The 15,361-nt window shown below is 38.4% G+C and overlaps 1 protein-coding gene across 5 annotated transcripts in view; it reads right to left on the bottom strand.

Moving 5' to 3' along the window:
* r3hdm2 (R3H domain containing 2) overlaps window positions 1-15,361 on the bottom strand; it is a 57,183-nt gene that overhangs the window by 16,687 nt on the left and 25,135 nt on the right. For 4 of the 5 annotated variants that reach the window (XM_080892254.1, XM_080892252.1, XM_080892253.1 and 1 more), the window contains exons 3-14: window positions 12,935-13,094; window positions 12,350-12,505; window positions 11,988-12,210; window positions 11,343-11,384; window positions 10,224-10,310; window positions 9,956-10,076; window positions 9,774-9,852; window positions 9,083-9,142; window positions 8,654-8,794; window positions 7,224-7,332; window positions 5,151-5,246; window positions 4,027-4,076 (exon numbers count right to left, since the gene is read on the bottom strand). In XM_080892254.1, coding sequence (XP_080748380.1) covers window positions 4,027-4,076; window positions 5,151-5,246; window positions 7,224-7,332; window positions 8,654-8,794; window positions 9,083-9,142; window positions 9,774-9,852; window positions 9,956-10,076; window positions 10,224-10,310; window positions 11,343-11,384; window positions 11,988-12,146 — 944 coding nt within the window. In that variant the 5' untranslated portion in view covers window positions 12,147-12,210; window positions 12,350-12,505; window positions 12,935-13,094. The remainder of the gene's footprint in view (window positions 1-4,026; window positions 4,077-5,150; window positions 5,247-7,223; window positions 7,333-8,653; window positions 8,795-9,082; window positions 9,143-9,773; window positions 9,853-9,955; window positions 10,077-10,223; window positions 10,311-11,342; window positions 11,385-11,987; window positions 12,211-12,349; window positions 12,506-12,934; window positions 13,095-15,361) is intronic. The other variant, XM_080892251.1, reaches the window with a different exon arrangement.

The following is a 15,361-nucleotide window of genomic DNA, read 5'->3' on the forward strand; positions in this document are numbered from 1 at the left end:
GAGCAGATGTACATCAGCACTCAGACTCTCACACACAATACTTACAAAAATACACACTTACTACAACTGCTTCACCAATATAGTTCTTTAAGCTACACTGCTGTGTTCACACACAACGTGTTGTTGTGATGCTGTCACCCTAGATAAGGGTAGCTGCCAAGAAAACTAATGATCATGCTGAAACAGTAACCACCACTCTGAGGAAATCCACTATCACGTGAATGACTGGGTCTGCCAGTTAAGTGGCAGCATTAAGAATACTATTGTTCTAGCTGAACATGAAAGAAAAAAAAAGAAGAAAGAAAGCGGAATTTATTAACTTTAAAACTTTAAAAAGAAAAATGCAACTGTGCTGCTAAAATATTGTAGAACAAAGACCCTGCATGCAAGGGAAAAAAAAGCATAGAAAAGAAAAACAACCACCAGGGCTGTAAATGTTTTTTTACCCCATCACTGGAGGTTTATGAACAGAGTATGTCCATGTACAGAGAAAAGACTGGAATTAATTCATAATATGTCAGACAGGTTGTGGAAATCTCCATGATGAGCACGAAGATGTGTTTATGGTTGTAAAACCATAGTGATAGGCAGTAGTGCTTAAAAGGTGGCTGTGGCTCATAAATATTTCAGAGACCGAATTAATGGGGGGGGATCTATTTTGAGGCCTCTCTCCGCACAGCCTATTTTAAGGAAGGGTGGGTGCTCTGACATTCTCTGTACAAGCAGTCGCACACTTGTTCGCTTCGATCTGCAGACAAAGATGAGAGCAGGATGAGAAGAAAGAGGAGGAGGGATTCTGCTGTTGATCACATGATATTTCATCTCCCCACGACAGCATTCCCCCATCACATGCACAAACAAGGGAAGGAGGGGGAGATAAGACTCCTGGTGTTCTGCACCTCAATCATTTTCCTTGTTAGATGTTATTATAGCCAAAGAGCTTTTATGTGGGTTCATTAAACTGAAGAACATCAACAAGTCTGTGATTTTAGGGGTGTATTTTAACAGCATGCATTCTCTAAAAGGTTAAAATTTCTTATAAGCACATTTAGATGGAAAGAAAAACACTTCAAACATACATAATTCTGTTTCAATTCCCATGTTAAACTTCTAAAATTTTCACAAATTAAGTGATAACAGAATTTTTTTCTTTTAAGTGGACTACTCATATGGTTAAAAAAAAAAAACTTAAAAAATTCTTAAATATGACAGAAGGGTCATGTCTGAAAACGTCTACATTTCACTACACAAACACATGTTACAAACAGCAGAACATATATTAGATCCTGTTTATATTTACAGAATAAAAACACTGGAATTACCATCTTGTACGCCTTCACCAGTTTTATCAATGTTTGTCTGGCCTCTGCCTTTAAGCTTTTGTATACAAAATGCCAAAACTTTATCCTATTATTAATCTAAATCTTACAAGTGGATTATTCCATAAGAATTTTAAAGCCTAGCCCAAAAACATGGCCTATCTGATTTTTTTTTACCTTTGACCACCAAATTCCAAATCAGTTCATCCTAATCCAAATGAAAATTTCCAGTAACTCCCTAAAGGCAGCATTTTCAAAACAACAGAATGTGATGCCAAGTGTAGAGGCATGAAAACCATATATGAAAACCAGGCTCAAGACCCACCTTTTTAATTTAGCTTTTACTTAGCGTTTATTTATTTTATGCTTATTTATTCTATCCTGTTATTCTATTATTAATTTAGACTTTACCTAATATTTATTGATTTTATTCTTATTCATTTTTTAATCTTCTTACTCTATTTATATTTATATTTATATTGTATCCTGTTCTTATTTATTTTATCATTTTACCCTGTATATATCCTATTGTGTCATATCTCCAGTGTTTCCTCAGAGGGCGCTCTCTGCACCGGGGCTGTGATCGACTGTGGCTGCTGGGTCTCTGGGGGTCCTCTCAGCCTGGCTGGGGGGCTCCTTGGCCTCCCTCCTGCTGTGTGCCCAGCCTGGAGGCTGCGGTCTGTGACCGGTGCAGACGGCTCCCTGTTATAGTGTTTCCTCACTTGGCTCATGCGAGCCCAGCCCAATTTTTACTCTTTAAGTGTGCGCGTGTGTGTGTGTGTGTGTGTGTGTGTGTGTGTGTGTGTGTGGGGGGGGGGGGGGGGGGGGGGGGGGGGGGATATGTGTGTATTCACATCATTTATGTTAATGAGAGTGTGGGGAGTGAGTTGGAGGGTGGGGTGGGCTGCTTTTAACTATGTAAAGCACTTTGTGCTACATTTTTTTTTTGTATGAAAAGTGCTTTATAAATAAAGATTGATTGATTGATTGATATTTATATTTATTGATTCACAAGTTACCAACGTATTTGCTCCTCCAATTAAACCAAGTACACATGCGTACCAAAACATTAATACCACTCCTAAACGGCAAAGACACATTAGATCTTAAGGTTTGTAATGTGTTTATGTTGAGCAGCGACAAAGCTCCACTAACAGAGGTTAGTTTAAGGACAAGTGGAAATGTTGGTATTGCAGGATACGCCACAACACGCCTGATCTGTTCAGGCAACATAAAACACTACAAGGATCTGATGATAATATCTGAGTAGCATGGGATAGCTATAGAAATCAGAGTCAAAGCTGAGGCAGGTCGAACAGTTTGGGCACAAAGGTCTAAAAGCATGTTAAGCATGCAAACAAAGATATTTTTAGTATCTCTTTGGACTTTTAACTTTAGTTTTTATATACAAGTATTTATTGATGCATGAGACATTTTTATGGCTTCCATCTAAGAGACTACACAGTACTCATTAGTAATCATGAACATCTCCCAACACTGTATAGATGAAAGTAGAAAGTATTTATCAATAAGGAAAATTATTAGTTGTTGGACACAAAATATAAAGGGCCTCGTGGTTCTTATTTTCAAATGACCATGTCAGTTGGAGAGCACTACTGCACATGCGCACTACTTGTATATTTTATGCAATACTATGCAACATTTGACATGTTAACAAAAACTACAAGACTGAGTCAACCACAAAACAAACAGATTACTGTGAAAGCAATGCAGTTACTTTGTGTAAAAATGTGGTTGATGGTGGATGGGTGGAAGGGTAAGTAGGTCAGTGAGTCCCCAGTGAAACCACAAAGCAGCCATGCATGGGTCTTGGGAAGCCCAAAAGTGCAATGCTGGAATAGCCATTAATCAGCCGACTATGCCAAGCAAAGATAACCACCACAGGTCACCACTATCATCACCAAACCACTTTGAAAAATGGGCATGGCAACACACAAGTCAGTCAGCAGTAGCCCAATACCTAAAGATCTGCCTCCTCTTTTGAGAGCTAGAGCAGTAGCCCTCAGTGGAAAGTCTGTTGGGGTTAACATTAGGAGAAAACGCTAGAGTTACAGGACTGGAGTGGAAAACAGGATAGGGTTTATAGAAGAATGACAACGAGTGGTGTAAGAGGTAGAGGAAGGTTCATTGCAACTTTCACCACCCAAAGAAATAAGGGAGAAAAACAAAATGCACACAAGGCAAAAAGTTGACTGGTCAATCATTCCCGTTTCTCTCAGCATATTATATCATACTCTTTCAAGTTCAACGGACAGGATGCTTAGGGGTCGTCTTAGTCTAACTGCCTGTGAGTCAAATTATTTTCTTATTAAAATAAGAGAGAAGGAAAAAAGTGGCATTCCACTATGCACAAATCTCTCTCAAACACAGTGTCACTCAAAGTAATTTTAACACAAAACATCAGGAAAATTAGAAAATTAATCATTTGAAAGAAAAAAAGATTTAAAAAAAAAAAAGAAAAAAAAAGCGAAATTTGATTTCTTCTCTACAATCAAATTTTACCCAAGGCAAACTTGCAAGAAGTCAAAAATTAAACTCATACAGATACTTCTTAATATTTTAATGAGGTAGCTGCCTACCTCTCATAACTAAAACCTAACACAATACAGTGTTAATAGGAGAGATGGCCATGATGAAGTCTATGAACTACAAACATTGAAGTCTTCAGAAGAACGTAGGATCTTACCTGTTGTCATTGATGTATCCATTTTGAGAAGACTGTAAAAAAAAGGACACCTGCACATTATGAAATGTATAATTCTTTCAAGAGCACTTAAGACAAGCAGTGTTTTCCATTTCAAAAAGGTTTACAGGCTTGGATTTATGAGTATTTGGCATAAAATAAAGCACAGATTCCCAGTGTGGGATCAAGAACCTCACAAGAGACTGCAAATTCAGTGTGACAAATAATAAGGACCCATTTCTCAACAGTCTACACTTTCAACAAGGACTACTCTTGCCAGCAGTCCAACCCGGTGCCATTTGAGTGAGCGCGTCTGAGATGAGGGACTCACTGGAAAGGCAGCACGATGAAACTCTGAAGGATCTGTAATGCTATGGCTATGGCTCTGAGGTTGAATGACCCTACTACATAACTCTCTTAATGGGGGGGGATAAAAAGGATTTTTTTTTTTTTTTCTTTCTAACGCGTTTGTTACGAACTGCAGATTCCAGGATTATCACATGATTCTGATCACTTACTTTCTAATAATATCCCAAACAGTTGGGAAGTGCTTAAGATCAGTAAGCCCAAGGTGTTACCTTTAGCTAAGTGGAGAACAGACTATATGGCTCCAAACAACTCAAAAAACACTAAACACTAATGATAGAGGAGGACGAATACCTCAGACATCTCACATTGAACACAAATCAAAGCAGCTAATAGGACGGATAAATCCAGCTAACATAAAGTCTTTCTGATCTTAACTCTTTAAGATCATTATGTGTAAATGTGCTTAAAATGTAGGTTCTTCCTGAAAAACAACAAACTGTACTGAACTTTACTAATTCTGCCAAGACAAACAGTCAGAAATCCCATTAAATTATGTCCAAAGCTTGTTTATGTCGACCACAAGCATCTGGTCAAAATACAACTGTCAATTATTCAACCCAAGAAAAAGAACAGTTCATTAAAAGTCAGTTTAACACATAAAGTAAATTACTAAGTGAAGGTAATTGTTGATATTGTGGAAGTTTATCACAAAGAAATTAATTTCTGAGTAAACCTGACTGAGTAAACACTGGTGCTGTTGACATATGAGGAAATATGCACTGCAAGCACTTGCTCCTCCATCCATGTTCAATACTTACTTCTCGGGCAAAGATCCGGTCTCGTACCCGCTGATATTCTTCCTCTCGCTCTTCAATGGACTTGCTACGCCGCCCGTCCTGCAGCGGCACGCGGATCTAACATTTGGGGAGAGAATGACAATGTAAAATAATTAAGCATGCAATTTAATTTTCAAACACGTATAGTCACACTTTGTGCAACCTGCTGTCAAGAAAAGTAGCAGCAATGCACAAGATAACAATAGCATGTGAGGAAGGGCAGATGTCTGTTGTCAAAACAAGACAGCAGAATGAAAACTGTGCGAAGTGAGTGTTCAAGGGATGAGTCAGCATGGGAATTTTTAACACCACAAACGTGAGAGAACATAGAATCATAGAAGACAGCATGACAAATCTGTGCAAGCATTAGGAAAAAGTGTCATAGCCCCAAACAAACACTGCTGAAATGAATAAAATGGTGTGATAAACTTGGTCCAGAAAACAAAATAAACAAAATCAATTTTGAGACAGAGAATCTCCTAATTCCAAAGTGGAGAATTGTCTCTGTATTTGAAAATGTCCAATTTAAGGTTTAATTTAAAATCTAAAGAGCTACTCAAATATCGAAGCATGCAAAGATCAAGTTCCTTTTGAAATAAACTGAAAATGTTTTTATAAAAGTGTATAATTTTATAGCTCTTCAACATAGATCAAATTTAACAATACAGCAGATAAATTCGAGTTTTGCACTGAATTTCTGTGCTACATGTTTCACAATTGTGGGGTCCCCAAAGCTGTCACATTATGACCACCACTGCAGGGAACTTCGTTACTCTTTTGGGTGCAACACACAGGTCCTCAGGGGATCTTGTACACAGACTCGAGCATCGATGATCATTTAATTCCTGTAAATTCTAAGCCAAAGCCAAAACAGTTTGGATTTCCTCTAATACATTCCCTAATTTGATTACTGGAAAGCTCTAAAAAGACACTCATAACTGCTGATGGGGAGTTTGGATACACTCAGAAAAACCTTCTGCTGCTGTCTTTCTCTGACCTTTGCTGTTGGAATAAGGTAATTAACATTCATCTGTACTAGTGGTCATAATGTTAGGCTTAGCCATCAAGAAGATTTTGAAATGTCTTAAAGACTATGAACTGTATGAAAGTAGGAGGACGATAACTAATACAGAAATGATATTGGTGATGCTAGGTTAGAAAGGAAATGGTGCAGTCAAGCAGTTCCCAGTCATCATCCTAAATTTATCACCACAATTTAGCAATAAGAAAAGATTCTGTATATGGAAACCATAGGATGTGAAACCAAGCAAAAAGCTAAAATGCAATGGTTGCATCAGGATCAGACAGAAAAATGCAATTATTTGTACATAGCCTAGGAATGCAATATATGTGGTATGTTTCCAGATTCTGCAGATTAAAAATGTATCAATTTTCATATTTGATAACAAATGCAGTTTCACTCCTAACTGATAACTGTGCTACTTTAACAGTATACTGTAAGCCAATGGCCATTCTGTGGCCAAACCCTGCATTCTATCATAACTGTTACTGACACAGCTAATTAGCCTCCTCAGTAAGGTTATGTAAGATGACTACAGGACTGAGCCAAGAAATTGCTGCAATGCTTGTTGTTCACACATCCAGATGCCTCGGCAATCTGTTGTCTGACTGAATGAAAACATGTCAAACACCACATGCCATTAAATCCAGCTATGTCCCTTTATTTTTGTGGGGCCATCTCCAAAAGCTGTAACATGTGGCAGCAAGATTGAGAACTAGCTTTACATACAGTGTTTCTTTTAAAGTTATTAAGAAAAACTATTTGAGACAAGCCTACAGAAGCTTTTGTTACTCAGCGAGGAATCCAACTCATTGGTGGAGCTAAAAACACTAGCATGCGTGGAAAGTGACAAAAACAAACAAACAAATGAACCACTGTATACACACAAAAAATTACAAGGTACCAGTGTGTGAATGTGTGTGTGAATGGGTGGATGACTGGATATGTAAAGCGCTTTGGGGTCCTTAGGGACTAGTAAAGCGCTATACAAATACAGGCCATTTACCATTTACTTGTGATAACAATCGATGTACCTGATTATCATCTTTATCCATGCTAGCATCATCTCTCTTAAGGATGAACTTCTTCTGGAAGTCCATGTTGCGTTCATCCTTGATGTGTTCAGAGAACCTTTGTTCTGGGCTATACAACCAAAAAAAACAAACGTTGTGGAGGACAAAAAGCATACTTTTAAACATGAGCTCGTTTCACACATGAATTCAAGACAAGAATTTTGGGAGAATCTGGGAAAGAAACTGTTGTCCAAAGCTCTAAAGCACTGCCCCACATGTGTCACAGCAGGAGTTAATTTGCGTCAGCTGGGTTCTTAATACTGGAAATATTCTGCTTAAGTAAATCGTGCATGAGACAGGACACTAGCTTTGAACTCACAAGACTATTGCCTGCAATGCTGTCACATCCGTGCAAATCAAACTCCACATGGGGGATTTGACAGTTAAAGAAAGCTTAATGCCCAATCTGACAGTGTCAGACATGATGTTCTTAAATGCACTTCCATCCAATCATGCCTAGAAAAGTTGAGTGGATTTCTGAAAACTAATATAGTAAATAAACCTAGATAAAACTGAACTGGTGAAATTTTGTGAACTATAGGGAAAAAACAGTAAATTTTGCAATGCTGGTACCTCCAAAGGGAGTCAAATGTTTTGTTCTTTCATTTCTAGATCTAACGATTTGTCAACATGTTCTTTAACAAATCCTCACATAGTATTTTTGTCCACTTTAACATCTAAGGCAGCAGTCCCCAACCCCCGGGCCTCGGACCGGTACCGGTCCGTGAGTCGCTTGGTCCCGGGCCGCGAGAGTTGAGGCTCAGGTGTGAAATGTATGGTTTTCAGGGTTTTTAATCGGTTTTCAGCGTTATTTTGTTATTGTTTTTATCGTTAACTCTGTTTTCCTGGGTCTTTTCACGTGTGTTATGAATAAATTTTTTTTTTTCGGTACCGGTACTAGTTTTATTTTGTTGTATTTATCCACGACACCTTAAAGGCCGGCTTGTGAAAATATTGTCGGGCATAAACCGGTCCGTGGCGCCAAAAAGGTTGGGGACCGCTGATCTAAGGTGAAACTGCTGCTGGCACAATCGATACCTCAATACAAGTATTATTTATATTAAAAATGTACTTCTTTCTTAGTTGAAACAATGGTACAGAGTTAAATAAAACTGATAAAAATCTATTAGATTTTTTTGGGGGGGGTGCGATACATGCAGGGAGTCAAACTTGTGTGCTGAGTGTTTTTTCCACCACAGCCAATGTCCTAATTTGAACTTATTTAATGAACAGTAATTAAATCTAAAATAAAGTTTTTGTGTACTCTTGCTGATATCACATACATTGCCTCTTGTGTTTTGTCTTGGAACAGGATTGAACTTTGAGCATTAATTTGACGTTCTAACTAACCAGACTAGTTGAAATCTGAGCCAAAGACAAACTACACTCACATGCGTGTGTTGCCCGTCTTGTTGATGATGACAGCCTTTCCCGTCTGATCCACATTATGGTCCATGCCAAAGTAGGCAGCCACACGGTGCAGCAGCATACGATGATAAGAAGTCATTTGTGGAAACTTCTTATACTGGTTACTGAAACAGAGATAAAAATGCATGAAGCAGGTTATTTCAACAGAGCAAATTACCCACAGCTGGGTTTTAATTCTCTGATTATTTAGGACATTTGAAAAACAATATTTATAAAGGATAAAGATAGATTTTCAAACTATTAGGATACACAAATAGTATTCTTAATTACAGAATACACAACTACAACTTAACATAATTCTCTCATTTCCTCAGCACACTATAAATAATAAGAACTGAAGGTGGGAGGGCTAAATTTAAAAACATGTGAGTGATATGAAGAACGTGGCTTACTTGTCGTCATTAATGAACTCCAGGATATCTTGTTCCAGTTTAAGCAGCATCATTCGATCCCTGGTGAGCCATAGAGGGAAAGCGAGTGAGGGACAGATCAGAGAGGTGAGCAAGACGCTGAATAGTGGAGCAAGTATACTACTGACATGTCATCACACACACACACACACACACACACACACACACACACACACACACACACACACACACACACACACACACACACACACACACACACACACACACACACACACCAAAAAAAAAGTGTTCTCAAAATTCAGGACACCAAAATTTGCTGTTTTTCAGATATCTAAAAAAGTAAAATTCATGTACAGAAGCCTGTACAGGCGTAGATCGTATCTCATGACACAACATCCAATTTTTCAGGATGAAAATGAAGATATTTAGAGAGTGCAGATTTTTTTTAACAACTAGTCAAAAACAAATGATATTTGATTTTACAATAAAAAAAAAAAATGCAATTTAAATAAAATCATTGCTATCAAGTTTGATATTATTTCATATTTTCATAGTTTGGACAAAGAACTGCACTATTTGAGCCTGTTAAAAAAATGGGAAAAATCAATTTTATAAATTGATTGGTATAAATCAATAGCACTTATCTTACTTAATAAGTAATTTATTATTGTGCTCGTCTTATTACCAACATGTTTATCCGTCAGACCCGTACCTGGGATTGTTTTTCAGTGTGTTGACCAGAAACTCGTGAACGTCGATGCCTGTGGAGTCAGTATATTCCTGACTGGAGTCTATTAAAAAAACAAAAAGGGAGGGGGGGGCATAATCAGACAGAGTTAAGGGAAGATGTTGATAGGAAAAGATACTTTTATGAAGTGAGAGTTTGCATCTTACCACGTGACAGCATCTTTCGGGGAGTCTTGTCCTTCTTCTCCTCTTCATTTTCATACTCGTCCTTCGAGGACTTCTCCTCCTCTTTGTCAGATGGACAGCTGATGTGAAGCTGGATGATATCCTAGAAAACCGCTTTTCATTATTACACAAATTGCAGGTTGTGCATTTACTAATTTTGCCTATTAAGCATTGTAAATCCCATCAAAACAGACTTGCAAACCACAAAAAACCAAAAAAAACAACCAAAAAATAAAACAAAACACGTTACCGATTCTGGTGGTCCATCATTGGAAAACGGACCGGAGGACTCTTCACACACTGCAAGACTTCGTACCAGCTTCAGTTTGGCATTAGACTGAAAGATTACCACACAAATTATCTGTAAGGCTAATGTGTTACAATTTTATATTCTAAACACAGAAATAGTGCGATTTGCTCTAAGCTAGATTTTAGATTTTATGCTCAGACTTTCCAACTATAATTTACTACAACAACATACTATTACATCTATCCATGTGTAAAATACAAGCACCTAGCATTTTGATACAAGGAAACTCTGAATTTCATTAACATCGTTGTGTACCATGCCAAAATTCTGATGTTAGGCTTTCTATCGCATAAACAACAGCATAAATGTCTCTCGAGCCTTCAGGACAATGATATTAGCTAATGAAGAAAGACCCAAGATGGCACAGGGCTAACACAAATCTTCAATACAGCATATGTAATGACAACACTTCATTTGTTAGTTAAAACCCCAGAGAAAATTAAACCTTTAAGTGACATGATGAGAGCCATTATCTAATGAAAGCATTGGGAACTAGTTAAGCAAGGTATGTCATACTAAAATACCATTCCAAAAACGCAATAACTGGGTTGAACTCTCATAATCAAGAATGACTAAACACTGGTATGTCATATTTATCAATGTCCGAATGTCCAAAATCAATTACACATACATATAAGTAAGGTAAAGCCAGTTTAAGAGAGCTACAGTATCCATAACTCATTACTAACATAACTGAATGAAAATGTTACTTTACTATGCTACGTACAATTTGGTCGCCATACTCACGAAACAGCTGACCTGATTTTCTTTTTCCCTTTACTCTGCAAACCAACATCTAGTTGTAAAATGTAACTGGTTGTATCTGTTTTTCTCTTATCATTACAGAGGTCAGTCTAACACAGCTACTTTTAAAGTTGGACTTAAGATTTTAAGCCAATAAAGGAGGTGCTCCTCTGTAGTTGAGAGGATTACAGTGTTAATAATGGAAGGTCGCCTTATACAAACAAACAAAATAGCACGGGGATTATTTCAAGGAATTAAGAATAAACTTGAATAAATTTATTTAAAAAGAAAAAAAATCTAACCACAGACACTTACCTTGGCCCTTTTCCTTCCATGGCTGTGGTTAGGAGCCCGCTTCTAAAAGAATAGTTTATTGAATCATTTTATTAATTAAATTACAGTATATTAGACACAAACTAAATAGGGTACATAAAGTTGAGGAGTAAATGAACATGTGTGTAAGAAATTGTTCTGCATTCATCAGTATAAACCATAATGAGGTTTAAATATTACTGGCTAACTCAAAGCTTCTACACAACATGTGGGATAATAACGCTATTGTTCGTTGATTAAAAAACCTGCAGCAAAATAAGGAATAAAATTTTTGGTAATGTGTTACTCAAAAGACAACAATGTTTGTCAAGCACAATAAGATATTTGCCAATAAAATAGAAGGTAAAGGTAGCTTCATTTGAAAAAAATAATAATAATATGAATTTCCTGACTTGAATCCACCTCATCCGTAACATCCGTAACACCAACAATAATTGGTTAGCTTACTAGTCACAAAACAAAACAAACAGCTGATTACTGGGTATTGTTACCAGCCCTGAAATTCAACAATGGTCCTTCTCAAGAGAGGAAATGCGTTAGAACTATGTGGAATACTACTTCCTTTCTTTTCTTTTTTTAACATCTAAATGCAAACTTACTATCACCAGTATGATCAACTTCTCCTACCTGTGCATCCTGTGGAGAGCTATCATCCGGCTCCAGGCTCTCTCCAGTTCCTTCTTTGGTGCCCTGTGGTTGAGGGGAGGTCTTGCCTCGACTGCAGGGCTCAATAAGTGGCCCACTCTCTCCCTCCTGCTGGATGTCTGTTGTCAGGCTCACTGACATCTTTTTAGGGGAAAGGGGGGAGGGTGGGAGTGGGGAGGGGGTTGGGTGGAGGACCCAGCAGTGGCTGAGAAAAAAAAAAAAAAAGAAGATAGATATAAGAAGGGGAAGTTCTGCACTCGCTGCATAGAATGGCTACCCACTTGGCAAAAACTGTGCAAGGAAAGCCAAAAAAGACAGAGAGAATGTACTTTAACACCATTTACCTGTAGGTGGTACCAGATCGGAGCTGGACTCTGTTCACTGAGTCTGGACAGGAACCACACGGAAAGATGTGGGGACCCACTAACGTAGTGTACTCGACTGGGCTGCAGCAGGGGGCGAAGTGCAGTCCATAGCAAGTCTTAGCCTCTGGGGAAGGGCTATAAGGACAAGAGAGAGAAAAATCCCCAAATTATGATACATAATACACATATACATACATATATATAAATGTAACATTTTACTGCGCTTTGTGACACTCAAGTGGAGTTGAGTGGGGGAACACAGCAGCTGAAAGCTCAACCTAACAGCAGCAACTTTAAAAAGTAGCATCTAAAAACTTTTTAGGTTTAAATTAGGGAGGCTATTTTTGGTTATTTGGTTCTTGTTTTTTTTAAAAACATCAGACAAAAATAAATCACAGTTTGTAAATGAAAAAAAACTAGAAATGCAGAAGTAACTAATTTTAGTAACTAATTTTAAGGTCTACATTTCCCAACATAGGTGCAAAACCTGCTCTCAATGACACACCTTTAGGATAACCTTAGAAAAACAACATGCACATGGGGGGGGAAAAAAAAGATATCTACAGCAATCAGATGAATTGAAGAGGCAGCAGCCAGCCAGCCAGACAAGTGGGAGGGGCACCAAACGACCGGCCACCACCTCAGGGGTCCTCAGCGGCCTCTCTCTCCTTCTCTCGCTCTTCAGCTTAGTGCAGCAGCATGGTCTGTCCTACAGTCAGGAGTCCTGTATACCAAGAGCAGAAGAGGAAGACACGGATGACGTCATGTTTCACACACTGAGTGACTCATCGCTGCTGCTGTTGCTATTTCTAAGAGGGAGGGGGACAAAGCAGCTGAAAGCTCAAAACCTAGCAGCAGGCAGGTTTTAAAAAGTAGCAGCTAAAGCAGGATTAATCTTCCTTAAACTGCTAAATTGTTGACTTTGTCACTGCTTATAATTAGTTTCTACAGTGTGGGCTCCATGTTTCACGATGTGCTTTCTGAGAAAGCGCTAAAAATGTGTTCCTCCTCTGCAATTCATCCCAACAGAAAGGTAGCAGACACACACCATCTGGCAGAGTCTAGCACACTGAAAATTTCTGCCTGTTTAAAAAAAAAGGTCCTGAACAGTGCCAACAGTACTTTTTTAAAATTCTGGTGTCATGCAAGAACAGCAACACAGCCTCACTAGCAAATAAACGGTCATATAGTCCTATATTCCTCCATCACACAGGAGTAAAAACAGCACGTTGTGCAGCTTTGTTAATATAATTGTATAAATAAAATAAGTACGCTTGTTGTATTATGTGCACTGCGTGCACTGTTGAAGATTCATGTACATCCATGCCTGTACCACTGTGCCATGCTGTAGAACAGAATAGATACAGTGTTCAAAATGAGGCAGGGATTCCCAGTGTGGGAAAGACCCAGGCAATGTAACAGCAAAGTCGTCATCAGCAGCATTACACTACATCACTGACCAGGGCACCCACAGGTCCCAGCCATATTCTGCTTACACAAAACTTCAGCTACGCCGACATGTGGCCGACTTGATCATATAAGAATAATATCATGCTCCTGCTTGACCGCACTCTGCAGGGCAGTTTTGCACAAAGAGAGTGAAAGATTTTTGATTCGAAAGCAAATATATTCATTCATTTCGAACGTCAGTCTCAAATCTCCTGGCTGAGCAAACTGTGCAAGCTTAATGTAAGGGAGGGGCTGCAGGAGAAATTGTGAATCAGAGCCAGTAGTGGGGTGCTTATGAATAAACCGGCTTTACCTATCCCCTCCTCCTCTGCCCATCCCTCGCTTATGATCTCTGCTCTATCAACACTCCTCCCAGTTTCTTACACGCGTGCACGCACACACACACCAGCCCAAGGGGTTGCCAAGGAGATGATAACGTCATTCTGAACTAGTGCCATTTGTGCTGAGGGAGTACCAGTGAAACAGGAAGAAAAACAATGATATTAAAAATAAATAAAAGGATTTCAGTGTACAGAGAGAGATATGGAAGGACAGTAGCAGAGAAAATACAGCAAGAAAAAAAAAAAGAAACAGCAAGAGCCCGGATACGCCATTACGAGTGTTCCATTTTCGCCTTCTCAAGTTCAGGCAATCTTACACTGACAACAAAGTGGTTTCTCATTTTTCTAGGTCACAGGATATCAAGTAGTAAAACATCAAATTAATGCTACTGAATTGATAAGTGAGTAGTGAGGCTTCTTCAGTTGCCTTTAACCTGCTCTGTGCTTTTCCTTGCTCTAAATGATAAACATGACTACACCTTTCAGACTGCTGCATATTTATCAGAATATTTCTTCTTGTTATTTTTCTTTTCCCACCGATGTGCATTATGACACCGATATTCCTTTTGATTTTGATAAAACATCTTGGGACATGATGTCAAAACATTCACTAGCAGCATTTATCATTCATTTTTATCCAACTGTATAGCCTGGTATAGACATGACAAGGGAAAGTTGTGTCTTCATTCTCCTAGCTAGCAAGGATGAAAGTCACACCTATATGATTGAACAGAGCACTCTGATATTACAACCAATTTAAGGTCTCTTAAATCAGTAAACAAAAGAAAAGTTATCTCCTTCAACCTGAATCTGTTTTAGTGGCAACACCTGTGGTTGCAAAAAGACTAGTTAGCAATCTATAGGGAAACAGCCTCAAGCTCCCTTACCCTGTGACCTGAATAAAAAAAACTTTCCTAAAGAGTTTATGAGGAAAACTCACTAGTTTCAGGGAATTGTGAGTACAACATTAAGTCTATTTTGTAAATTACTGCCATCCAAACATTTTGAAAGGATATCCAGGGCATCACAGGCTCAATAAATGTGTGGTTTCATAGTCAAAACCACTCCTGATTTGTAACATCTAGCCTCAAAATAAACTGTTAAACAATTAACCCCTGGCTTTTTAAATGGGGCATCTCTAAACAATGGGCAATATCACTATATAGTGTGTGGGTCTATATTAAATTCACATAAATTCAGG

The sequence above is a fragment of the Rhamphochromis sp. 'chilingali' genome (assembly GCF_963969265.1).
Source record: "Rhamphochromis sp. 'chilingali' genome assembly, chromosome: 9".
Taxonomy (NCBI): domain Eukaryota; kingdom Metazoa; phylum Chordata; class Actinopteri; order Cichliformes; family Cichlidae; genus Rhamphochromis; species Rhamphochromis sp. 'chilingali'.